This window comes from Bombina bombina, chromosome 6 (assembly GCF_027579735.1).
Source record: "Bombina bombina isolate aBomBom1 chromosome 6, aBomBom1.pri, whole genome shotgun sequence".
Classification (NCBI taxonomy): domain Eukaryota; kingdom Metazoa; phylum Chordata; class Amphibia; order Anura; family Bombinatoridae; genus Bombina; species Bombina bombina.
In genome coordinates this window covers 74,497,481-74,524,141 of record NC_069504.1, presented here as the reverse complement: position 1 = coordinate 74,524,141, position 26,661 = coordinate 74,497,481, and the positions used below count along the sequence as shown (strand labels likewise).

The 26,661-nt window shown below is 43.7% G+C and overlaps 1 protein-coding gene across 5 annotated transcripts in view; it reads left to right on the top strand.

Moving 5' to 3' along the window:
* UPF2 (UPF2 regulator of nonsense mediated mRNA decay) overlaps positions 1–26,661 on the top strand; it is a 654,310-nt gene that overhangs the window by 251,988 nt on the left and 375,661 nt on the right. For all 5 annotated transcript variants that reach the window (XM_053716468.1, XM_053716466.1, XM_053716467.1 and 2 more), the window contains 3 exons: positions 4,872–4,980; positions 18,226–18,339; positions 18,729–18,845. In XM_053716468.1, coding sequence (XP_053572443.1) covers positions 4,872–4,980; positions 18,226–18,339; positions 18,729–18,845 — 340 coding nt within the window. The remainder of the gene's footprint in view (positions 1–4,871; positions 4,981–18,225; positions 18,340–18,728; positions 18,846–26,661) is intronic.

Here is a 26,661-nt window from a genome sequence, read left to right as displayed (position 1 = left end):
CACTGCGTCACAATTTGCAGAACATGAGGACGGAGAGCTTCATTCTGCGGGTGACGGTTCTGATCCAAACAAACTGGATTCAGATATTTCAAATTTTAAATTTAAGCTGGAAAACCTCCGTGTATTACTAGGGGAGGTGTTAGCGGCTCTGAATGATTGTAACACAGTTGCAATACCAGAGAAAATGTGTAGGTTGGATAAATATTTTGCGGTACCGGCGAGTACTGACGTTTTTCCTATACCTAAGAGACTTACTGAAATTGTTACTAAGGAGTGGGATAGACCCGGTGTGCCGTTCTCACCCCCTCCGATATTTAGAAAGATGTTTCCAATAGACGCCACCACACAGAACTTATGGCAAACGGTCCCTAAGGTGGAGGGAGCAGTTTCTACTTTAGCTAAGCGTACCACTATCCCGGTGGAGGATAGCTGTGCCTTTTCAGATCCAATGGATAAAAAGTTAGAGGGTTACCTTAAGAAAATGTTTGTTCAACAAGATTTTATATTGCAACCTCTTGCATGCATTGCGCCTGTCACGGCTGCAGCAGCATTCTGGTTTGAGTCTCTGGAAGAGACACTTGAATCAGCTCCATTAGATGAGATTACACACAAGCTTAAAGCCCTTAAGTTAGCTAACTCATTTATTTCAGATGCCGTAGTACATTTAACTAAACTTACGGCTAAGAATTCCGGATTCGCCATTCAGGCACGCAGAGCACTGTGGCTAAAATCCTGGTCAGCTGACGTTACTTCTAAATCTAAATTGCTTAATATACCTTTCAAAGGGCAGACCTTATTCGGGCCCGGGTTGAAAGAAATTATCGCTGACATTACAGGAGGTAAAGGCCATGCCCTGCCTCAAGACAGAGCCAAACCTAAGGCTAGACAGTCTAATTTTCATTCCTTTCGTAATTTCAAAGCAGGAGCAGCATCAACTTCCTCTGCACCAAAACAGGAAGGAGCTGTTGCTCGCTACAGACAAGGCTGGAGACCTAACCAGTCCTGGAACAAGGGCAAGCAGGCCAGGAAACCTGCTGCTGCCCCTAAGACAGCATGAATCGAGGGCCCCCGATCCGGGAACGGATCTAGTGGGGGGCAGACTTTCTCTCTTCGCCCAGGCTTGGGCAAGAGATGTCCAGGATCCCTGGGCGTTAGAGATCATATCTCAGGGATACCTTCTAGACTTCAAATTCTCTCCCCCAAGAGGGAGATTTCATCTGTCAAGGTTGTCAACAAACCAAATAAAGAAAGAGGCGTTTCTACGCTGCGTACAAGATCTTTTATTAATGGGAGTGATCCATCCGGTTCCGCGGTCGGAACAAGGACAAGGGTTTTACTCAAATCTGTTTGTGGTTCCCAAAAAAGAGGGAACTTTCAGGCCAATCTTGGATTTAAAGATCCTAAACAAATTCCTAAGAGTTCCATCGTTCAAAATGGAAACTATTCGGACAATTTTACCCATGATCCAAAAGGGTCAGTACATGACCACAGTGGATTTAAAGGATGCTTACCTTCACATACCGATTCACAAAGATCATTACCGGTATCTAAGGTTTGCCTTTCTAGACAGGCATTACCAGTTTGTAGCTCTTCCATTCGGATTGGCTACGGCTCCGAGAATCTTCACAAAGGTTCTGGGTGCTCTTCTGGCGGTACTAAGACCGCGAGGAATTGCGGTAGCTCCGTACCTAGACGACATTCTGATACAAGCTTCAAGCTTTCAAACTGCCAAGTCTCATACAGAGTTAGTACTGGCATTTCTAAGGTCGCATGGATGGAAGGTGAACGAAAAGAAGAGTTCTCTCTTTCCACTCACAAGAGTTCCCTTCTTGGGGACTCTTATAGATTCTGTAGAAATGAAGATTTACCTGACAGAAGACAGGTTAACAAAGCTTCAAAATGCATGCCGTGTCCTTCATTCCATTCAACACCCGTCAGTAGCTCAATGCATGGAGGTGATCGGCTTAATGGTAGCAGCAATGGACATAGTACCCTTTGCACGCCTACATCTCAGACCGCTGCAATTGTGCATGCTAAGTCAGTGGAATGGGGATTACTCAGACTTGTCCCCTACTCTGAATCTGGATCAAGAGACCAGAAATTCTCTTCTATGGTGGCTTTCTCGGCCACATCTGTCCAGGGTGATGCCATTCAGCAGGCCGGACTGGACAATTGTAACAACAGACGCCAGCCTACTAGGTTGGGGCGCTGTCTGGAATTCTCTGAAGGCTCAGGGACAATGGAATCAGGAGGAGAGTCTCCTGCCAATAAACATTCTGGAATTGAGAGCAGTTCTCAATGCCCTTCTGGCTTGGCCCCAGTTAACAACTCGGGGGTTCATCAGGTTTCAGTCGGACAACATCACGACTGTAGCTTACATCAACCATCAGGGAGGGACAAGAAGCTCCCTAGCAATGATGGAAGTATCAAAGATAATTCGCTGGGCAGAGTCTCACTCTTGCCACCTGTCAGCAATCCACATCCCGGGAGTGGAGAACTGGGAGGCGGATTTCTTAAGTCGTCAGACTTTTCATCCGGGGGAGTGGGAACTTCATCCGGAGGTCTTTGCCCAAATACTTCGACGTTGGGGCAAACCAGAGATAGATCTCATGGCGTCTCGACAGAACGCCAAGCTTCCTCGTTACGGGTCCAGATCCAGGGATCCGGGAGCGGTTTCTGATAGATGCTTTGACAGCACCTTGGACCTTCGGGATGGCTTATGTGTTTCCACCCTTCCCGATGCTTCCTCGATTGATTGCCAGAATCAAACAGGAGAGAGCATCAGTGATTCTAATAGCGCCTGCATGGCCACGCAGGACTTGGTATGCAGATCTAGTGGACATGTCATCCTGTCCACCTTGGTCGCTACCTCTGAAACAGGACCTTGTGATCCAGGGTCCCTTCAAACATCAAAATCTAATTTCTCTGAAGCTGACTGCTTGGAAATTGAACGCTTGATTTTATCAAAACGTGGTTTTTCTGAGTCAGTTATTGATACCTTAATACAGGCTAGGAAGCCTGTTACCAGAAAGATTTACCATAAGATATGGCGCAAATACTTATATTGGTGCGAATCCAAGAGTTACTCATGGAGTAAGGTTAGGATTCAGAGGATATTGTCTTTTGTACAAGAAGGTTTAGAAAAGGGTTTATCCGCTAGTTCCTTAAAGGGACAGATTTCAGCTCTGTCCATTCTTTTACACAAACGTCTGTCAGAAGTTCCGGACGTTCAAGCTTTTTGTCAGGCTTTAGCTAGGATCAAGCCTGTGTTTAAAACTGTTGCTCCACCATGGAGTTTGAACTTAGTTCTTAATGTTTTACACGGGGTTCCGTTTGAACCCCTTCATTCCATTGATATCAAGTTGTTATTTTGGAAAGTTCTGTTTTTAATGGCGATTTCCTCGGCTCGAAGAGTCTCTGAGTTATCTGCCTTACATTGTGATTCTCCTTATCTGATTTTTCATTCAGACAAGGTAGTTTTGCGTACTAAACCTGGATTCCTACCTAAGGTGGTCACTAACAGGAATATCAATCAAGAGATTGTGGTTCCATCTTTGTGTCCTAATCCTTCTTCGAAAAAGGAACGTCTGCTACACAATCTAGATGTAGTCAGTGCCCTGAAATTTTATCTACAGGCAACTAAGGATTTTCGACAAACGTCTTCCCTGTTTGTCGTTTATTCTGGTCAGAGGAGAGGTCAAAAAGCTTCGGCTACCTCTCTCTCCTTTTGGCTTCGTAGCATAATACGGTTAGCCTATGAGACTGCTGGACAGCAGCCTCCTGAAAGAATTACAGCACATTCTACTAGAGCTGTGGCTTCCACTTGGGCCTTTAAGAATGAGGCTTCTGTTGAACAGATTTGCAAGGCTGCAACTTGGTCTTCTCTTCATACTTTTTCCAAATTTTACAAATTTGACACTTTTGCTTCTTCGGAGGCTGTTTTTGGGAGAAAGATTCTTCAGGCAGTGGTTCCTTCCGTATAAAGTGCCTGCCTGTCCCTCCCGTCATCCGTGTACTTTAGCTTTGGTATTGGTATCCCATAAGTAATGGATGATCCGTGGACTGGATACACTTAACAAGAGAAAACATAATTTATGCTTACCTGATAAATTTATTTCTCTTGTAGTGTATCCAGTCCACGGCCCGCCCTGTCACTTTAAGGCAGGTAATTTTTCCATTAAACTACAGTCACCACTGCACCCTATGGTTTTCCTTTCTCTGCATGTTTTCGGTCGAATGACTGGTAATGGCAGTTAGGGGAGGAGCTATATAGCAGCTCTGCTGGGTGAATCCTCTTGCACTTCCTGTTGGGGAGGAGTTAATATCCCATAAGTAATGGATGATCTGTGGACTGGATACACTACAAGAGAAATAAATTTATCAGGTAAGCATAAATTATGTTTTTAACACACATATATACATAACCCATGTCCCTTTATTGACCTCCTCAGGAGATGTGCTGGGGGGCCCTGTTCTACATCATGCCCTGCTGCTGACAGCTTAGGCCATAAAAGTCTGTTCTGTTTACACTGCCAAGCATTTATGATGCTCCTGGCACTTCAAAGAAGACACAAACACAATTCTTCTTGAAAAACAAATAACTGTTTTGAGTCCAAGCTACACAAAGTTAACTCCTTAGCAGCTGAATCCTGAGATATTCGTGACATGGTACCTCAAAGTTTGCATATAAAAACAATGTGCAAAATTTGATAATGAAAGTAAACTGGAAAGTCTGTTAAAGTTGCGTGCTCTATCTGAATCATAAAACTTAACTTCTGACTTCATTGTCATGTTGAACGTGTATTACCAGTATATTTGCTGTACTTTTAAATGCGTTAATTAAAAAATAAAATTGTTTAACTTTTTCCCAGGTTGGATCTTCTTCCTTTTTATGCAAGATTGGTTGCCACTTTGCACCCGTGTATGTCAGATGTTGCAGAAGACCTTTGTTCAATGCTTAAGGGAGATTTCAGATTTCATGTAAGTTGCCGTGTCTAATTAAATCTGTAGATATGTTCATGTGAATATAATATTTAGTATGAAATTACTTTTTTCTTTCGTAAGGTGGTTAGAGTCCGTGAGCCATTACTCATGGCCACTTGGAGGAGGCAAAGATTCATAAACCTCTAAGAGCACTTAATCCCTCCCACCTCTCTGGTGTTCTAGTCTTTTCTTTGCCTCCACAGAAGAAAGGTATAGACTTTAGATTCTCCAGATTCTTCGTTGAGAGAGGTCTTGAGGCCAATTTAGGGCCCATTTTCCCCCTCAGAGCTGCTACTGAGAGACAGAGGGGAGACTGGAGTATTGGGCAGTGACAAAATGAATCCCATTAAAAACGTAGTTATAAGCCTTCCACAGGTGTCGCGGGGACTAGTCCTGTATCCTCCTCCTTTTGGGTCATCAATATACTCCACACACAGATCCTCTGCTGTGAGGTACACATCACTGGATAGGCTCTCTTCCGGAAGCAGTCTTTTTTGCATCCAGTATCCAAGGTAGAGTGAGTGCATCTGAGGCAAGTGCACTCACATAGCCCACAGGCTATTAGAAGTTAAACCAATATTATAGCCAAGGGACATACACATATAACAGACTAATTCCACCTTTATTACTTAGACTTTTCATACTTAGTCTAGTAATTATGGAAATTGCATTATGTGGTAAAAGTTGCTATTTATTATTCAGCTAATTCACCTGGAAGTTTTATCTAAATGTAACCTTATTTCCATCTAAAGGGGAGGAGAGTCCACAGCTTCATTCATTACTTGTGGGAATTAAGAACCTAGCCACCAGGAGGAGGTAAAGACACCCCAGCCAAAGGCTTAAATACCTCCCCACTCCCCTCATCCCCCAGTCATTCTTTGCCTTTCGTCACAGGGTTTTTCTGTGGTCCGGGTCTAAGGAGGTGGTGAGTGCCCTGTCCATTGGAACTATAAAGGTGCCATTTATATATTATATCTAGTCTGTAATAAAAGCTTGAGCTATGGAGGACTCTGACATGTTGGAGGGTACTCCCTCTTTTAACAAAGTCTAATACCTGTGTTTACTGTGAGGAGGTTCTGGTAGATCCACCTGCTCAACTCTGTTCCACATGCCTTGACAAGATTACTACATCTAGAAAGAATAAGATGTTTAGTACTACTGAGCCGTCCACCTCCCAAGGGTTCTTCGTCTCGTGAGGTGCATTCTCTACATTCATCTCCGATTACACATGCAGCTCCCCAGGGCACGACTAATCCTCCTGAAGGAGAGGGGCGCTGGCCGTCAGATATTGCGGATCAACTGCAAACGGCGTTGTCTGCGGTGATTAGTTCCTTACCAAGTTCTGCTTAGCACAAGCGTAAGGTAAAACATTGTGGCCCGGCCCAGGGGTCATCTACTCCAATGGATATATCGGAAAGATCATCCGCTGACAAGGACAACTCCGACTCTTCGGAGGACGTCCCTTCTGGGTCGGAGTCTGTGTCATCTAAACCGGCGGCTGCGGAGGAACCAGACTTTAGGTTTAGAATGGAAAATTTACTCTCTTTACTGAAACAAGTGCTTGCTACGCTGGAGGTTCCGGAACCGGAACTACCGGAGGAACCTTCAATTGCTTAACTTGATAAAGTATATGAGAACAGGGCGGTGCCTCAGACCTTCCCGGTTCCTGTTAAGATGGCTAACATTAATAAGAATGAATGGGAGAAATTGGGTTCATCCTTTTCCCCTTTCTCTTCTTTTAAGAAACTGTTCCCCATTCCGGACTCTCAGCTCGAGCTATGGGGGACTGTCCCTAAGGTGGATGGTGCTATCTCCACGCTCACAAAGCGTACGACGATCCCTCTCGAGGATAGTTCGTCGTTTAAGGAGCCCATGGATAAAAAGTTAGAAAACATGTTGAGAAAGATGTTTCAGCACAAGGGGTTTTTTTTATCAGCCAGCAGCGGCGGTAGCTGGAGCTGCAACATATTGGTGCAAATGCCTGTCTGAGATGGTCGAGAGGGAGACTCTCCTTGACAAGATACAGGATAGAATTAAACCTTGAGGGTAGATAATTCTTTTATTTGTGACGCCAATATGCAGATTATTCGCCTGAATGCAAAAATATCAGGTTTTTCTGTCCTAGCACATAGGGCTCTGTGGCTAAAGTCATGGTCTGTGGGCATGACCTCTAAATTTAGGCTTCTATCCCTTCCCTTTCAGGACTGGTCCAGGACTGGACTCGATCATATCCACGGTCACGGGAGGCAAGGGTGCCTTCCTGCCACAGGATAAGAAGGCTAAACCTAAGGGATCTACTTTTCGTCCCTTTTGTTCGGACAAGGCCCAGCAGCTTGTGGTGAAAGTGTAGCAGTCTAAGGGAACTTGGAAGCCTGCTCAGTCTTGGAATAAGTCCAAGCAGAACAAGACCCCTGACTAGACAAAATCGTCATGAAGGGGCAGCCCTCGACCGATCAACAGACCGAGTAGGGGGCAGATTATCTCTCTTCTCAGAAGTCTGGTTGCAGGATATTCAGGACCCTTGGGTTCTGGAGGTAATCGCCCAGGGGTACAGGATAGGGTTCAGATTTCATCCGACTTGGGGCAGATTCCTCTTTTCAAACCTGTCTTCAAGACCAGAAAAGAGGGACGCCTTTCTAGAATGTGTGAGGGATCTCTCTTCTCTAGGAGAAATTGTACCAGTACCTCCAGCAGAGAGAGGTCTAGGGTACTATTCAAACCTTTTTGTGGTCCCAAAGAAGGAGGGCACGTTTCGCCCGATTCTGGACCTAAAAAGTTGAAACAAATCTCTGGCCATCAGATCTATTCTGCACCTAGTTCAGGAGGGACAGTTCATGACAACAATAGACTTGAAGGATGCCTACCTTCATGTGCCAATCCACAGGGATCACTTCAGGTTCCTGAGATTTGCGTTTCTGGACCAACACTTCCAGCTTTTGGCCCTTCCCTTCGGTCTGGCGACGGCCCCGAGAGTCTTCACGAAGGTTCTGGGGGCGCTGCTTGCAGTAGCAAGATCCAGAGGCATTGCTGTGGCGCTTTATCTGGATGACATCCTAGTCCAGGAGCAGACGCTCAGTCTTGCAGAGGAACACTCGAGGGCTCTCCTTTTTCTTCTCCAATCTCACGGATGGAAGATAAACTCAGGAAAGAGTTCCCTGGTTCCCAGCAACAGGGTGGAATTCCTGGGCATGGTAATAGACTCTATATCCATGAAGATATTTCTGACAGATCAGAGACGCACGCAAATTGTGTCCACCTGTCTTGTCCTTCAGTCCTCCTCAATACCCTCTGTGGCTCAGTGTATGGAGGTGATTGGGCTCATGGTATCCAGCATCGATGTCATTCCATTTGTCAGGTTCCACCTCTGACCTCTTCAGCTGTGTATGTTGAAGCAGTGGAACGGCGATCACTCAGACCTATCCCTACGTATTTCTCTGGACAATCAGATGAGGGAATCCCTCTCTTGGTGGATCCACTCGGAACTGTCCCAGGGGACATCCTTCTTGAAGCCGTCCTGGGAGATTGTGACCACGGACGCGAGTCTGACAGGATGGGGGGCTGTTTTGGGTTCCAGGTTGGCACAAGGAAGGTTGTCTTGAGAGGAGTCTCTCCTCCCGATCAATATTCTGGAACTTCGAGCGATCCACAATGCTCTGAAAGCTTGGCCTCTCCTGGGGGTCGTTCGGCTTCATTAGATTCCAGACAGACATTACCTCGGTGGCCTACATCAACCATCAGGGGGGATGTGAAGCTCCCTAGAAATGAAGGAGTTATCTCGGATATTGGTATGGGCAGAGTCCCACAACTGGGAAGCGGATTTTCTCAGCAGACAATCCTTCCATCCGGGTGAATGGTCTCTCCACCCCGAGGTGTTTGAGGAGATCGTGGAGATTGAACGCTTAGTCTTAGCCAAGAGAGGATTCTCTGAGAGAGTGATTGATACTCTCATTCAGGCCAGGATTTCAGACAATCTACATCTCTCTTTGTGGTGTATTCAGGGAAGCGCAAGGGGCAGAGAGACTCTTCAAATTCTTTGTCCTTTTGGTTGATTAGCATGATTCGCTTGGCCTATGAGACAGCGGGACATAAGCCTCCTCAGAGGATCACGGCTTATTCGAGAGCTGTGGCTTCTTCTTGGGCCTTCAAGAATGAGGCCTCTATGGATCGGATTTGTAAGGCGGCTACCTGGTCCTTCTTACATACTTTTACAAAAATTTACGTTTTTGCTTCGGCAGAAGCAGTTTTTGGGAGAGAGGTTTTGCAGGCTGTGGTGCCCTCAGAATAGGATCCGCTTCCTTTGCGCTCCTGTTGTTCATTCAGTGTCGTCTACAGCTTGGGTATTTGTTTCCCACAAGAAATGAATGAAGTCGTGGACTCCCCTCCCCTTTAGATTGAAAACATAAATTACTGTTTGTAACTGGGCTATTTCCATCTTTTTTTTTAATTTCCTTAGCTTTTTCTTTGTTTGAGTGCAACTGCCATTTTTTAAATGTCTTATTACTGAAGGGTAAGATATTTTTATTAATTATTTTGCCAGACTAGATTTTTTTTTTAGTAAATTTGACTCTTTATCTTGGAACAGATGTTTCTAACCTTAGAGTGTCCCTTTAAAGGGACACTCAAGTCAAAATTAAACTTTCATGATTCAGATAGAGCAGGTCATTTTATAAAACTTTCCAATTTACTTCTATTAACAAAACGTGCTCAGTCTTTTTTTTATATTTATACTTTATGAGTCACTTGCTCCAACTGATCATGCGCAAGAATTCACAGTATATACGTATATGCATTTGTGATTGGCTGATGGCTGTCACATGATACAGGGGGAGTGGCAATAGACATAACTAACTTCAAATCCATTACTCATTTGAAGTTCAGGCTTAGTGCTATTGCATTGTGTTTTTATCATGCATTTGTTGATTATGCAAATCTACTGTATTTACTGGTCCTTTAAGTAGGTACATGTATACTACATCTGATGTTTGCCATGTACGAATTTTGAAACTTTGTATAAACCTATGTATATGTTGTTACATTTCAGGTTCTACCCTGAAAATAGTTTGGATATCCGGACTGATTCTCTTATCCTTCAAGAGATCAAGTGTTTTGTTCTCTTTGAATCAGAGGCCCTCTGATTGACCAAAGTTCCTATCCAAATGTTGTCTATGATCTTTGAGTGGCAACATTTACAAAAGGATTTGGAGTATAGGGACATTTTTAATCCTATTACCTGTGTAATGTCAGGATCAAGAGATTTTCCCCTTAATCAAGGGTAAGTTTATGACTATTATAGACCTCTAGGATTCTTATCTGCACATCCCTATACATAGGGATTATTTTCAGTTCCTAAGGTTTTGTATATCAGCAAAACTCTATATCTGTTTACCACTCTGTGTGGGATACACTTTTTTGCTGGTGATTACAATCTGGACATTTCAGTTACTCCTTATCTGGCTGATATCTAGTGCAAGCGTATTTTCTGTCAACAGCTGTTTCTCTTACTCTTAAATCTCTGTCTTTTAAGACAATAGTTGGAGTATCAATTTACCTATAACTCCTTATATCCTTCCAAGAGGGTAGCGTAGCATTTACAGGAGTTATAATAGACTCAATCCTTATGCATCTATTTTCCTGACGAAATGTTGCATTATTACGATTCTGAGGGTGTGTTTCTTCCTTCAATAAGCTCCATCCATTGGTAGATCAGTGCATGGAGGTGGTGGGTCTTTTGGAGGCTGCTTCAGTCTGTTTCTTTAGCCCCCTCTTCACTCAAGACCCTATTAATGGCTGTTATGAATACCTCGATTTAGATGCTAAGGGGTTAATTCTCTTTAGCCTGTGAGCTAAAAACAGTTGTTTAATGCTGACATATTTTTAGAAGATGCCTTGCGAGGCGACTGTAACCACATACTGCTCCCATTAGGGTGTTGGTGGGAGAGAGGAGAGAGGGTGGAAACAGTCTGCTTCTTCCCCCTCCCTTTTTTTCTATCCTCACGCTGCCCAAGTGTATAAGGGTAAGACAGGATAATGTTTAAGGAATAGGAATAGGGAACCTAGCTTGGGAACTTGCTCTCATAGGCTAGGTTTATGTTTAGACTGTTACTGGGAGGGGTTGGGGTAAAGTTGAGAGTAATACTCTCTTCTAAATGTAAAATGTGAGAATTGGCTACATGTGGGAAATGTAAATGTTGCTTGCATTTAGGGGATAAGTGGTATAATTACAGACAGTTTTTTGTTTTTTAAGAAGAACTGTGTGTTGATAGGTAGGCATATGATTTCCATTTGATGTGTCAGATCCCCTAATAAATAGTTTCTTAGTCCCACTTGACTAAATGTTATCATATAGGCATTGGTGCATTCAGCCATTAAAAAGTGTCAGCTCTAGAGCCACAGAGCAGTGCTTCTTCCCAGAAACCAATCAGGTCAATAAAGGGACATGGGTACAATGTTAGATATGTGTTTAAAACATGTTATAACATTAGATGAAGGGAAATATGGCAACCATGTCATATTTGGTATCAAACTGATTCTTACAATGTAAATAAGAGATTTCCTTTCTGTCTAGATGAAAATGGATGTATCTAGCAGAAATGATGTGTTCTCTGATTTCAGGCAAAGACTTAGTTTATGGACTGTCGTAAAAGATAGGGGGCTTCCCAGCCCCTGCAAAGAGGGTTGGGCAAGCAACCTGATCTCCTGAAAATTGTATAAACTTTTGTGTTTTAACATGTAAAATGGTCATTCTTACAAGGGAAGCTGTTACGAACGGAGTAAGGACCCATTGCCTCATGCCATCTCCTTGGCACAGATATTAGGACTAGTAAAGTATAAAATCTGCTATTTCTCCCTTTTATTTTAAAACGGTTTGCTTGTGTGTAATTTTACTTGTAACAGCTTTTTATTAATAATGCATTGTGTATAATATTTTTGGCATAATAAATAATTCATTTATTAAGCTTTGACCTTTGTCTAATATTTGAACCATGTTACTGAAAGAGACTGATAGTGTTAGTACTGTGATTTTATGTTATTTTTTTGCTAAATTGTAATCTGGGATTTAATTTCTAAGGTTCTGGGTTTTGCTTAAGATTTCCCATATCATATAATCTTAAGTGATTACAGCTAGTTATAGTTTTAGTTTAGTGTGGGTGCCATTAAAGGCAAGATTTGGGCATTTCTTTTACGTCTAGTACAGACTAGAGAGTGTTGTTAACCCTTGCACCCACTGAGCTAAGTCACAAGCTTGCCTGGCGTGGCTAGATTGTGACAGATTAGTGACAGTAGAAGGAGTCTGATAACCCTTTCTGTGCCAAACAAGTGACTGGCGCAGGGTTGGCTAACTCTGGTCATCACAATGGCTATGCTACATTAGTAGCTAATAAATTATCTACATTTGTACACAGATTGCTTTGGATTTCTCCATCAGTCAATCTCTTTCTTAAAGACACAATGTCTGTCTTTGGCCCTTGGGACATCCTTCCTTTGTTAGTCTTTGTCTTTTTTACCAGCAAATTCCGGTCTCTCAGTCTGGGGGGTGGTCTCGATTTCTCGAAGATTGCAAGGAGTTTGGTATCACCTTGAGGCAAAGTTACCAATCAATATTCCAGAACTTTGAGCAGTTATCGGGCTAGTCAGCGCTGGCCTCTTTTGAAGGAGGAAAGTTTATCCGTTTCCAGTCGGACAATATCATGGTGCTGATCTACATAAGTCTATTACTCTGTCTTGGGCAGAGAGGAATTATAGATCCCTATTGGCAATCACAATACCATGTGTGAACATTTGGGAGGGGGATCATTCCAGCAGTTGATCGGTCCATTCATGAGAGTGGTCTATCCATAGGACATTGTGGTTGATTATTGATCTAATTGGCTTACATGACTTAGTTTTAATGGCCTCTCACTTAAATCTCATAGTTCCAAGCTATTGTGCAAGATCAAAAGATCCTAGGTTCACATATTGGTCACCTTGGTATGTCCATGGGACTTTCATCTAGCATACCTGTTTGCTTTTATTTCAAGAGTCTTCATTGGATGAAACAGGAGTCAACGGTCGTAATATTAGTTGCTCCAGCCTGCCACCACAAGACTTGGTATGTGGACCTAGTGCAAATGTCCTTTTGTTTTCCATAGTTATTTTCCTCTGAGACAGATTCTGTTGTCTTAAGGTTTTCTTCTCTATCAAGGTCTCAAATCTCTAATTTAATGGCGTGGACTTTGAATGCCTAGTTTTGGAACGAAGAGATTTATTTGATTCAGTAATTTAAAATTCCTAGAATCCTTAAGTTTTCAGGAAGACCTTGTCAAGTGTTTGTCCACTATTTTCTGGCTTATATCTTTTTCATAGGACGTTAGCTAAACTTCCTGAGGTTCAGACTTTTGTTCAGGCGTTAGTTAGAATTATACTTCAGTGAAAAAGAAAACAAGGGCGCCTTTCGTGTGAAACTGATGATATTAAAAATAGATATACACTAAAGAAACATACTCACAAGTATGGCAGCACCCAATTGTGCTTAGTGGGGCGTTCTGGGAACTCAGTGTCCCAGCTCACTGATCCATAGAGCAGAGATTCGCCTTTGATCGCTCCTTATGCTATGAGCTGGATAATAAAGCTCAGACTCCCAGATGTCTCAAAAAATTAAGATTTCTAATTATAAAATACATTTAAAACCAGAGGGCATAACATGTTCCCTGTGTATATTTAAAAACAGTTGCACAACGCGTTTCTCAGCTCTCCACCCTGTCATCTGAACTTACTTTTCTATATATTACAATGTTCTTGTCTTGAAACCTTTGCATTACATTGCTGTTGTCTATTAACTGGGAAAGTACTCTTTCTTTTAGCAATCTTTAACATAAATGACTTGATTTATCAAGAGAGGGCGGACAGTGGTGTACATATTCGCCCCTTTCCGCCCCAGCTCGCCTCTGGTGAGCAGCAATCCACTGCCGGAATTTACCATTGCACACGATAGATATTTTGCTTTTGCGTGCAACACCGCCCCCTGTCCGCTGCTTGATAATTACTGAATGCAGGTTCTCTTGTGCAGTCGTAGAGGAGAAGGCTTGATAAATGGAGCCCATAGAGTTTTTAAATCGTTAACCTTGTCTGTGATTCTACATTTTTCACTATCACAAGTTGAATGCTATACTTTTTACTAAATATAATTTTGTTTCCTATAGGAAAATACCCATCAAGAGATGGTTGTTCCTCCATTGTGTTCAGATCCTCTATATTTTGATTATAGTAAACACTTTAAAGTCCTATCTCCAAACAACTATAGATTTCAATTACAAGAATGGCAGTGCGGTGTACGCTTCCTGCTCTTTTGGTCACATTCAGTCATTCCAGCCTCCAAGAGATAAAGATCCAACAAAGTGCGGTAACATCAAATGCTGAGAGGCACAAATGGAAAATACTTATAAGGTTAAAAAATGAAAATTTTATATTTATTACTGAATCACCAGCAGGACATCCGTATCGTACAGCCTAAAAGGTTTATTAAGAACAAGGTTAAAAGGCTTTTTTAAAGATTTTTTTAAATATTACATAATTTTCTTTCCTATGACATGGAGAGTCAACAACTGAATTCCAATTACTAGTGGGATATTCAACTCCTGGCCAGCAGCATGAGGCAAAGAGTACCTCAGCAAAGCTGTTAAGTGTAACTGCCTAACCCATAGCCCCCAGTCATTCTCTTTGCCTCTGTCAATGGAGGTTGTGCAAAGTTGGTGTCTGAAGATTTAAATCCTTTATGGGTACTTTTCCCTGCACCCAAGGATTGGGGTCTAGCTGTGTCCATGTCAATCTCTTGAGTAAGAGTAATGGTGGCTTTTAGCAGTTAAAAAGTGTTGAAAGTCTTTGATTTACTTTTAACACTTTGCTACCCCTTTGCAGAATGCCAGAGTTAGTTACTCTGTTCTTTCTTTTCCTACAGGTTTATGAGAGGGAGTGAAGACGCCTGCCACACCTAAGGATCAGCATCTATTATGCAGTTGGATCTAAGGTAAGTGCTTTTGCCTTCTAGGTACGGAAGGATAGCAGCACTTAAGAGGTTACTCCTCTTTTTCAGATCCTTCCTTTGGGACTTAATTCTCCTTATTAAGGACATGGCGCTTGTGTATTTTTATATAGTATGAGAGAGGTCAGTTTATATGGGGAGTTCACTTGGCCAGGGGAGTTCATGGGTTAACAGTAAAGGACTTTTTATTGGTTACCTACTAGGTTCAGGACTTAACATATATCTTATTTATTGTTGGGCCACTTGATTACCAATTATATTAAATGGACTTGATACTTAAACTGCAGCTTTCTTCGCGCTCTATTTAGAGCTGTGTAAATTTCTGTGACATAGTTTTTTCTGGTTTGCCGATCATGTGTCGACCGCACTTCCTCTTTTACGGAGCGGTTAAAGATTTTAGTACAGCCGTCTTTGTCTCTACTTGAACATCTTTTGAATCGGCTTCTGTTTATCAGCTCCCCAGATTATCAGAGGAGAAAATCACTGCTAGAGAGTTGCTCTTACTAGTGGGATTTTTTTTTCTGGCCGGTAGGAGCCTCAGGCATCTGAGGCAATTTTTTCAAGTTTATATTTTTATTTATATATTTGAATTCAATTCTAGTATTTAATATTTACTATTTAATATTACTATTTATCTGAAAGATGAAAAATTTAGTTTTTTACATTAAAATGTATATGCTTGGAAATTGCTAGTGGGACCTGTTATCTAAGCTATGGATACAGATCAGGATCCGTCTATCTCTACGGATAGATGTTTGTTTTGTTTAGACAACCAGATTGCCCTACCTATTCAGTTTTGTTCCTCTTGTTTAGAAAAAAACATTAAAATGTAAAAAGAAATTCTCCCTTCTGAGCCAAGTGTCTCTCAAGATACTGTGCCTGACATGCTGCAGCTTTCTCCTTAGACGTCCCAAGCCTTAGTGCCTTCTATGTCCTCTCATCTACCTGGGGGTGTTTATTTACCTGGGGATTTTGCAGCTCAGATTTCTTCTGCTGTAACAGCGGCTTTGTCAGCTTTCCCTTCATCGGGTAAGCGTAAGAAAAAATCTGCCTGATGGTAAGGCTTCTGTCTCTCCAAAACGCCAAGGTTCCAAAAGTACGGTTCAAGGTCAAGAGATCCGTTCTGATAGATGCTCTAGCGGTTCCTTGGAGGTTTTCTCAGGCTTATCTGTTTCCCCCGTTTGCTCTCCTTCCACGAGTCATTGCTCGTATCAAACGGGAGAGAGCATCAGTGATTCTAATAGCTCCTGCATGGCCTCGCAGGATCTGGTTCGCTGATCTAGTAAGGATGTCATCTCTACCTCCTTGGAGGTTACCTCAGAGGAAAGACCTTCTACTTCTCTATCCTCTGTCCTTTTCTCTATCCAAACCTAAATTCTATGAAGCTAACTGCTTGGAGATTGAACGCCTAGTTCTGTCTAAACATGTTTTTTCTCCAGCGGTCATTGAAACTATGATACAGGCTTGAAAACCGGTTACTCGCAAGATTTTCCCTAAGATATGGCGTAAATATCTTTACTGGTGTGAATCTACGGGATTCTCCTGGAGCCGGGTGTGGATTCCCTGGATTTTGCCTTTTCTTCAGGATGGACTGGATAAGGGTTTATCGGTCAGTACCCTAAAGGGTCAGATTTCTGCATTATCTATCCTTTTGCACAAATGTCTGGCAGACCTCCCAGATGTTCAAGGCTTTGTACAGGCCCTGGTTAGAATCAGGACTGTGTTTAAACCTGTTATCCTGGAAAGTTTTGTTTCTTGTTGCCATTTCTTCCGCTCGCAGAGTGTCTGAGCTTTCAGCTCTGCAGTGTGATTCCCCCTACCTTATTTTTCATGCTGATAAGGCGGTCCTTCATACTAAATTGGGGTTTCTCCCTAAGGTGGTGTCGGATCGAAATATTAATCAAGAAATCGTTGTCTCTTCTTTTTGTCCTAATCCTTCCTCTCATAAGGAATGTCTTTGCATAACTTGGATGTTGTGCAATCTCTAAAATTTTACTTACAGGATACTAAAGATTTTCGGCAATCTTCTGCCGTTTTTGTTGTTTTCTCTGGAAAGCGTAAGGGTCAGAAGGCCACTTCTACTTCTCTGTCTCTTTGGTTGAGAAGTTTGATTTGTTTGGCTTATGAGACTGCTGGACAGCAGCCTCCTGAGAGAATTACAACTCATTCCACTACAAAAATGAAGCTTCTGTGGAACAGATTTGCCAGGCGGCAACATGGTCCCCTCTGCATGCTTTTTCCAAATTCTGCAAATTTGATACTTTTGCCTCGGCTGAGACTTCTTTTGGGAAAAAGGTTCTTCAAGCGGTGGTGCCTTCTGTTTAGGTCCTCCTGCCTTTTTCTCCCTCCCTGTTCATTCCGTGTCCTATAGCTTGGGTATTGGTTCCTTCTAGTAATTGGAATGCAGTCGTGGACTCTCCATGTCATAGGGAAGAAAACAAAATTTATGCTTACCTGATACATTTTATTTCTTTCTGGACATGGAGAGTCCACGACCCCCGCCCTCTTTTTTTATTAATAATTCGGCAGTTTTTTTGAGTAAATTTCGGGCACCTTTTAACCCTTGTGTTTTCTTTCGTTTTCATTTACTTCGGCTGAATGACTGGGGGTTATGGATAAGGCAGCTTAACAGCTTTGCTGGGGTGCTCTTTGCCTCCTCCTGGTTAGAATCTCCCACTAGTAATTGGAATGCAGTTGTGGACTCTCCATGTACGGAAATAAATAAATTTATCAGGTAAGCATACATTTTGTTTTTCTGTACCAGCTAGTGCTGTTGATAGGAAAACATGTGCTGATTGAAAATAGTTGTGCACTCCTATTTTAAAACAAGGTGCCACCCACATTTGATGGGGTTTTTTTGTGTGTGGTTTTTTTCATTTTTTTTTATTTATTTTTTTACTTTTTCTATTCTGGTGAACAAGTATTTAGACATTTTAATACCTGAAACAAGATTGCTTCTTTTTGTTTGTTTATAAAACAAAAGTGAGATGTAACATCGCTTATAATTGTACATCTCTAGAAAAATACAGAAAAATGCTAACTATAACACAACTATATTTTAGGGGCATACGATTCATGTTACGAAATATCCTCATAATCCATATGCAAAAATGGTATAATCCGTGGAAGTGGGTAGTCCCATTATAACTTAGATCTTAGATTGGGCTACTCTGTTTCAATGAAGATCATTCCAAAATATTGATTCTTCCTGTACTCTTTTGTAGGTGAGAAAAAAGGATCAAATCAACATTGAAACTAAGAACAAGACCGTGAGATTCATTGGAGAACTCGCAAAGTTTAAAATGTTTTGTAAAACAGACACCCTGCATTGTTTAAAGGTTTGTATCAATATGTTTTTATAGTACAGTGACTTGTACAGTCACACTTTTTTTTATTTCTTTTAATACATGCAAATGCAAAATTGTAATATCTTTGTTTCATTGAAAATTGTTGTTTGAAACACATTCTTCTAGGTACATGAACAAATATAGTAAAAAGCAATATATTAATACTATGTATCTTTTCTTGTTCTACTTGTGGCCCCATTACAAATTTATTTTTAAATGAATTTGAAAAAAAAAAAACATAAAATCTTTGACACTAGATAGAAAACCTTTATCACATTCTGCTATCTCAAAATTCTATGTAGATTGTTATTAGAATATATCCAGTGCATTAGAACGCTCTTGTTTTTGTATGTATTAATAATAACTCATTTCATATGCAGATGCTTTTATCAGACTTTTCCCATCACCATATCGAAATGGCGTGCACGCTGTTAGAAACATGTGGAAGGTTCCTGTTTCGATCTCCAGATTCTCACTTGCGTACTAGTGTGCTTTTGGTAAGTTCATCTAATTTTTCTATCCTGTAGATGATTTAATTTCTATTTCTCCAACATAGGTGTGTCCGGTCCACGGCGTCATCCTTACTTGTGGGATATTCTCTTCCCCAACAGGAAATGGCAAAGAGCCCAGCAAAGCTGGTCACATGATCCCTCCTAGGCTCCGCCTACCCCAGTCATTCTCTTTGCCGTTGTACAGGCAACATCTCCACGGAGATGGCTTAGAATTTTCCAGTTTCAAAGAAGGAACGTTTGTTGCACAATTTGGATGTTGTTCGCGCTCTAAAATTCTATTTAGATGCTACAAAGGATTTTGGACAAACATCTTCCTTGTTTGTTGTTTATTCTGGTAAAAGGAGAGGTCAAAAAGCAACTTCTACCTCTCTCTCTTTTTGGATTAAAAGCATCATCAGATTGGCTTATGAGACTGCCGGACGGCAGCCTCCTGAAAGAATCACAGCTCATTCCACTAGGGCTGTGGCTTCCACATGGGCCTTCAAGAACGAGGCTTCTGTTGATCAGATATGTAGGGCAGCGACTTGGTCTTCACTGCACACTTTTACCAAATTTTACAAGTTTGATACTTTTGCTTCTTCTGAGGCTATTTTTGGGAGAAAGGTTTTGCAAACCGTGGTGCCTTCCATTTAGGTGACCTGATTTGCTCCCTCCCTTCATCCGTGTCCTAAAGCTTTGGTATTGGTTCCCACAAGTAAGGATGACGCCGTGGACCGGACACACCTATGTTGGAGAAAACAGAATTTATGTTTACCTGATAAATTACTTTCTCCAACGGTGTGTCCGGTCCACGGCCCGCCCTGGTTTTTTAATCAGGTCTGATAATTTATTTTCTTTAACTACAGTCACCACGGTATCATATGGTTTCTCCTATGCAAATATTCCTCCTTTACGTCGGTCGAATGACTGGGGTAGGCGGAGCCTAGGAGGGATCATGTGACCAGCTTTGCTGGGCTCTTTGCCATTTCCTGTTGGGGAAGAGAATATCCCACAAGTAAGGATGACGCCGTGGACCGGACACACCGTTGGAGAAAGTAATTGTTACGGTTACCCTTAGTCTCGCTGAGAGATGGACCGCTTAGTAGCCTGGATTCCTATTGCTGAAGAGGGGAGAAACTGCTTTCCATAGTATTCTATATGAGTCTCGCAAATGTAGAATAATCCCCCTTAGCTGTAGTACAGCTAGGATACCCTTCTGCCCACAAAAACGAGTCAACGCTGCGATTGAGGGACAACCAAGAACTGAGGACTGGGATGCCCAGCCTGCTTTTTATTTAGGTTACATGCACACAGGGCACTCCCAGGGGGGGAAGCATAAAATCCCCCATCACACATTTAGACAAAGCCCTTGGACAGGCCACCGCAGATAACAAGTACACACAAGAAAACAATTGAGTCCTTCTTATCACCTAGCAGTGAATGCTTATCACAAACTTAATTACAGTACACAATATGCTAGGAAACCTGCCTCAGAAAATAGTTTTCTCAAAACTGAACAGAGTTAACCCTTTATGAAATGATACTTGTTACAGTTTTCTTGGAGCCCTTCTTAGGCGCTGGCTTGGCTGGTTCAGGCATTGCTGCTGGGAAATAAGTTTCTTCACAACAAAATAACTAATGCTTCTGTAACAGTGCTCCCTTTCTGTGGAACACTCTGGCAGACACGGTCTGACCCCTTTTCGGGGCAGACTAAGGCTGTCCAGACCGCTGGTTATGCGGGGCTGAGGTCGGTTTGTCTGGACAACCCGTCGGCGTTGCCATTCTGTTTCCCAGGTCTGTAAGTAATGGTGAAATTGAAGGGTTGCAACGATAAACTCCAACGTAATAGCCTGCCATTATCTCCAGAGACCCGGTTCAGCCACACCAACGGGTTATGGTCGGTGACCAGAGTGAACTCCTGCCCATATAAATAGGGAGTCAATTTCTTTAATGCCCACACCAAAGCCAAACACTCCTTTTCGACCGCTGCATAGCTGACTTCGCGGGGCAGGAGCTTCCGGCTGATGTAGGCAACTGGATGCTCCCCTCCATCTTCGCCTACTTGGCTGAGGACGGCTCCCAGCCCGAACATGGAAGCATCTGTGTGGACGATAAAACGTTTGTTAAGGGCTGGAGCCGCCAAGACAGGAGCGTTAATTAGAGCATTTTTGAGAGCCTGGAAAGCCGTTTCACAGTGGGGAGACCACAGGACCTGTCGAGGTAAGTTCTTCTTGGTCAAGTCAGTCAGGGGTTTGGCAAGTGTGCTGTAGTCTGGTACGAACCGTCTATAGTACCCTGCCGTGCCCAGGAAGGCTAGGACCTGAGTCTTAGTGATGGGGGTGGGCCAATTGGCGACAGCTTCTATCTTGGCCGGCTCTGGTCGCTGCTTTCCACACCCCACCCGGTGACCCAGGTACTGTACCTCGGCCATCCCAAAGTGGCATTTTTCTGGCTTCAGAGTCAGGCCAGCAGCCCGGATCTGATCCAGAACCATTCCTATGTGAGCTAAGTGGTCCTCCCATGACTCACTGTGGATCGCTATGTCGTCCAGGTAGGCGCAAGCAAAACTCTGGAAGCCATCCAGGAGCCTATCCACCAAGCGCTGGAATGTAGCTGGGGCATTCTTCATCCCAAACGGCATTACCCTAAACTGATATAAGCCGAATGGGGTGACGAATGCCGACTTGGGGATAGCCTCCGGGGCCAGGGGAATCTGCCAGTAACCTTTGCAGAGGTCAATAGTGGTCAGGTAATTTCCCCTGGCTATACGATCGAGTAGCTCGTCTACCCTGGGCATAGGGTAAGCGTCCGTCACGGTCTTTTCATTGAGCCTCCGATAGTCTACGCAGAACCGGGTGGTCCCATCTTTCTTGGGCACCAAGACAACTGGGGAGGCCCAGGGACTATCGGAGGGCTCAATTACCCCGAGTTGGAGCATCTCATCGATCTCCTTCTTCATTCCTATCCTAACTGCTTCGGGGATTCGGTACGGAGCCTGGCGCAAGGGAGCTTGTCCCGGAGTATCTACCTGGTGGGTGGTTAAAGTAGTGTACCCTGGCTTCGGGGAGAAGGTGAGGTGTTTGGACTGTAGGAGTTGGTTGAGCTGCTCCCTTTCAGTGGGGCTAAGTCGGTCTCCTATCTGAACCTGAGCCACTATACCTGTGGGGAGACTCTTTTCTAATAGGTCTGGAATGGGTAGACTGTCGGGGCCTTCCTGAGGGGAACAACATACGGCCGTCACGTTCTCTGGTCGCTCAAAATATTCCTTGAGCATGTTTACATGGAATGTCTTTCTAAGATTGTTGTCGTGGCAGCTAGCTATCACATAAGTGGTGTCTCCCCTTTTCTCTACGATCTGGTAGGGGCCCTGCCAGGACGCCTGCAATTTGTCTGTCTTCACCGGCTTAAGTACTAACACCTTTTGTCCTATGGTAAAGATTCTCTTTCGGGCCCCCCGATCGTACCATACTTTCTGTCTTCTCTGGGCCGACTGGAGATTAGCCCGCACGGATTTGGCTAATTGCTCCATTCGGTCCCTGAGTTCCAGCACGTATGGCACAATGGGGACACCGTCAGTCTCCATCTCTCCCTCCCAGTGCTCCCGGATCAGGTTTAGGGGTCCCCGTACCTTTCTTCCGTAGAGCAACTCGAAGGGAGAGAACCCTGTCGTTTCCTGGGGCACCTCCCGATAAGCAAAAAGGAGGTGCGGCAGGAAGCGTTCCCAGTCTCGGTATTCCTGAGTGAACGTCTTGAGCATTTGCTTGAGGGTCCCATTGAACCTCTCACACAGCCCGTTCGTCTGGGGGTGGTATGGGGAGCTCAGGAGGGACTTAATTTTGCAAACCTGCCAGAGTTGTTGGGTCAATTCAGCCGTAAATTGGGTGCCTCGGTCGGATAGGATTTCTTTTGGAAATCCTACCCGGGAGAACACCTGTACTAGTGCATTCGCTACCGTATCCGCTTGTATGTTGGATAGGGCGACAGCCTCTGGGTACCTGGTAGCGTAGTCCACTACGGTAAGAATGTAGCGCTTACCGGAGGGACTAGGGGTAGCCAGTGGTCCCACTAGGTCAATAGCAACCCGGCTGAAGGGTTCCTCTACAATGGGCATATTTACTAGATGGGCTTTAGGGTGATCGCCTCGCCTTCCTACTCGTTGACACACATCGCAGGTGTTACAGTAAGTTCTAACGTCGGCGTGTACCCCTGGCCAAAAGAACGTGTGAGTAATGCGGTGTAGGGTACGGGTTACAGCTAGGTGGCCTGCTAAGGGGATGTCATGGCCTATCTTGAGGATTTCTTGACGGTATTTGTGGGGCACTACCAGCTGTCGCCTACGCTGTCCCCTTTTCTCTGTCCAGCGGTATAGTTTCCCTTTTTCCCATAAGAATGTTTCATTATCTGCCCCGCCCCCTCCGGTCTCTGCTCGTTCCCGGTACTTTTGTAAGGTCGGGTCAGTCTTAGACTCTGTCTCGAAAGCATCTGGGGTGTCCCAGGGTATGGGGCCTAACATGTCAGGCAATGTCGGGGTAGGTCTTACCTGTGTCTCCCGCACTGGTGAGAGTTCTCGCTCCGTCCGGGCTTGGGCCCGTGTAGTCACTGGGTCCGCCTCGTTGTTGCATACTGGAGCATAGGCAGAAGTCATGGGGCCCAAATCATTGCCCAGTAGTACTTCGGCAGGTAAATTATCCATTATGCCCAAGTTCACAGCCCCCTTTCCCGCTCCCCAATCAAGATGCACTTTAGCTGTTGGAATTTTGTACACATCCCCCCCCGCCACTCTAACGGCCACAGTCTGTCCAGATCGCTTGTGCTCCGGCACCAAATGACTCTGTACCAGCGTGATAGTAGCCCCTGTGTCTCTCAATCCCTCGGTAGATCGCCCCTCGAGCCATACCTTCTGCCGATGGTGCTGGCGGTTATCTGAGGCAGCATATACAGGGTCCGCCTCGTGAAGCGGCCCCAAATATTCCTCCATAGGGGCCTCTTGGTTAACACAGAGGGTCCGGGCCGGACGATATGCCCCAGAGGGGTAATTGTAATTCCTGGGTGTCTGGTGCGTATTAAGGGGGCAGCTAGCCATGAAATGCCCTGGTTGCTTGCATCGGTGGCAAGTCGGTCTGGGACGCTCAGAGCTGTTATTGGGTGGTCCTGAGTGTCGGGCGGGCCCTGCGGGCACCGGGGCTCGGAATTCAGCACGAGGGGGTGCACGGTAAACCTCTCTGGGTTCGTGAAGACGGGAGTCATAATGTTCATCGGCCAATTTGGCTGCTTCTTCTAAGGTAGAAGGTCGCCTGTCTCGCAGCCATTCCTTCCCTTGCTGTTCCATGCCATTATAAAAATGTTCTAAGAGAAACAATTGTAAAATTTCCTCACCAGTCACCGCTTTACTTCCGCTCATCCAGTGATTTGCCGCTCTCCGCATTCGGTGCGCCCATTCCATATGGGTATCGTTAGGCTTCTTTTTCGTGCCCCGAAACTGTCGGCGATACGCGTCCGGAGTTACTGCGTACCGTCGCAACAGTGTCTCCTTAACTAGCTCATACTGTGTCACTTCCTCAGCACCCAGAGTACGAAAGGCTTCCAGGGCTCGCCCGGATAGTTTCCCAGACAATATCGTGGGCCACTCCCTGTTGGGAATCTGGTGCAGGGCACATTGCCTTTCGAAGTCCGCCAAATATTCATCAATCCCTGTCTCGCTCTCTAGGAAGGGTCGAAATGCCGCATAGGGTATCTTGGGCCTCCCAGCATTTTCGACAGGGATGATTACCTGCGGGGCTTCAGCATTGCGGTGTGCGTTCGCTAGGTTGAGTTCGTGGGCTCGAGTCTCTCGTATATCCTTGTCCGCTTCCGCCATCAACTGCTGTACCAATTCCATGGAGGGGTTCGGCCCGTACAGTGAGAGCCTCTCCCGAACAATCCTGGTTTTTTCGTCACTAATCGTGGTCGGTGTTTCCGCCATTGTGAAGCTCTGATCCAGTTCGGTCAATTCTGCGATCAGCTCTCTCCTCGGCCGGTTGCTGGCGTACCCCCCTCTGCTTTCAAGTAAATCCTTTAGGGTTGTACGCTTCAATTTTTCGTAAGCGCTCTCCATCCGTTCTGTACCTCTCCTAGGAAATCCAGGAAAAATCCCACCGCTGCCGCCAAATGTTACGGTTACCCTTAGTCTCGCTGAGAGATGGACCGCTTAGTAGCCTGGATTCCTATTGCTGAAGAGGGGAGAAACTGCTTTCCATAGTATTCTATATGAGTCTCGCAAATGTAGAATAATCCCCCTTAGCTGTAGTACAGCTAGGATACCCTTCTGCCCACAAAAACGAGTCAACGCTGCGATTGAGGGACAACCAAGAACTGAGGACTGGGATGCCCAGCCTGCTTTTTATTTAGGTTACATGCACACAGGGCACTCCCAGGGGGGGAAGCATAAAATCCCCCATCACACATTTAGACAAAGCCCTTGGACAGGCCACCGCAGATAACAAGTACACACAAGAAAACAATTGAGTCCTTCTTATCACCTAGCAGTGAATGCTTATCACAAACTTAATTACAGTACACAATATGCTAGGAAACCTGCCTCAGAAAATAGTTTTCTCAAAACTGAACAGAGTTAACCCTTTATGAAATGATACTTGTTACAGTTTTCTTGGAGCCCTTCTTAGGCGCTGGCTTGGCTGGTTCAGGCATTGCTGCTGGGAAATAAGTTTCTTCACAACAAAATAACTAATGCTTCTGTAACAGTAATTTATCAGGTAAACATAAATTCTGTTTTTTATTCCATATAATTAATCCTGCAAAATTAAAATATCAAATGAGTGAGAGAGATTGAATGAGTGAGAATATTTAACTTGTGTGTGGTGGTAGAATGAGACCATACTAAATCAGGAAAATAGCCTAGAATATTAGAGAAAAAACAAGCTTGCTTATATATTTTTGATACTTGAAAACATTCAGCATGTCTTTAGTAGGGTTTATCCTTTATTCTGTAATCGCATATTTTTAATGTATTTTTTATCTAAAATGTTTTACTTTTCTGTCATCAAGTGCTCTTTTTATTTAGCTTTGGTTTAGGAGAGATCAGGTACACATGTATAATTGCCTTCCCACTCATTCCTTTAGGAGATTAGATCTTCTTAATGGAAACCATATGTTTCAGTTATTAAACCTCACACATTCTTAACCCCATGACCTCAATCATATTTGGCTGAAAGTCCTACTACCTAAAAACTTTCTTTTACAGTTTTTAGAGACGGAGCAAAACATAGTTAAAAAGTGTCCTATTAAAAGCGATTTACTAGAAATTATTTCTAAAGTTTACAATTTAATTTGTTATTTTTGTATAAAATAGCCTCTGCATAGTTGCTTAGTGTAGGGTTGACCAGGAAGCTGTGGGTCTTGGAAGAATGTAATTTCTTGTTTCTGTTTTTTTAGATTCTTCATATATTCATATACAATAATACTTATCTGGCTGCTCAATTTTACTAAAGCGATTTTTTTTTTTTATGCACCTTGCATTGTAAAACTGTATGTGTCTATCTTAACGTTGACTTTCATATACCTTTTTATAAGCAATTCAAGAATCTCCCTGGACAAAAAAAATATTGTCAATTATTCTTAAGTTGTCTGTAAAACTGAGATGTGCATAGGTGCATTTTAATTTGAAATATAATTTTTTTTGCAATATACTTCCATTATCAAAAATGCTTCTTGTAAAATGTATCCCCCCCCCCCCCCCATGGCATACGCACATATCCTGTGAGGGCCCATGCACCAGTATTCAACAATCATGCCTGCTCAGAGAACTGGTAGTGGGGTGTATTGT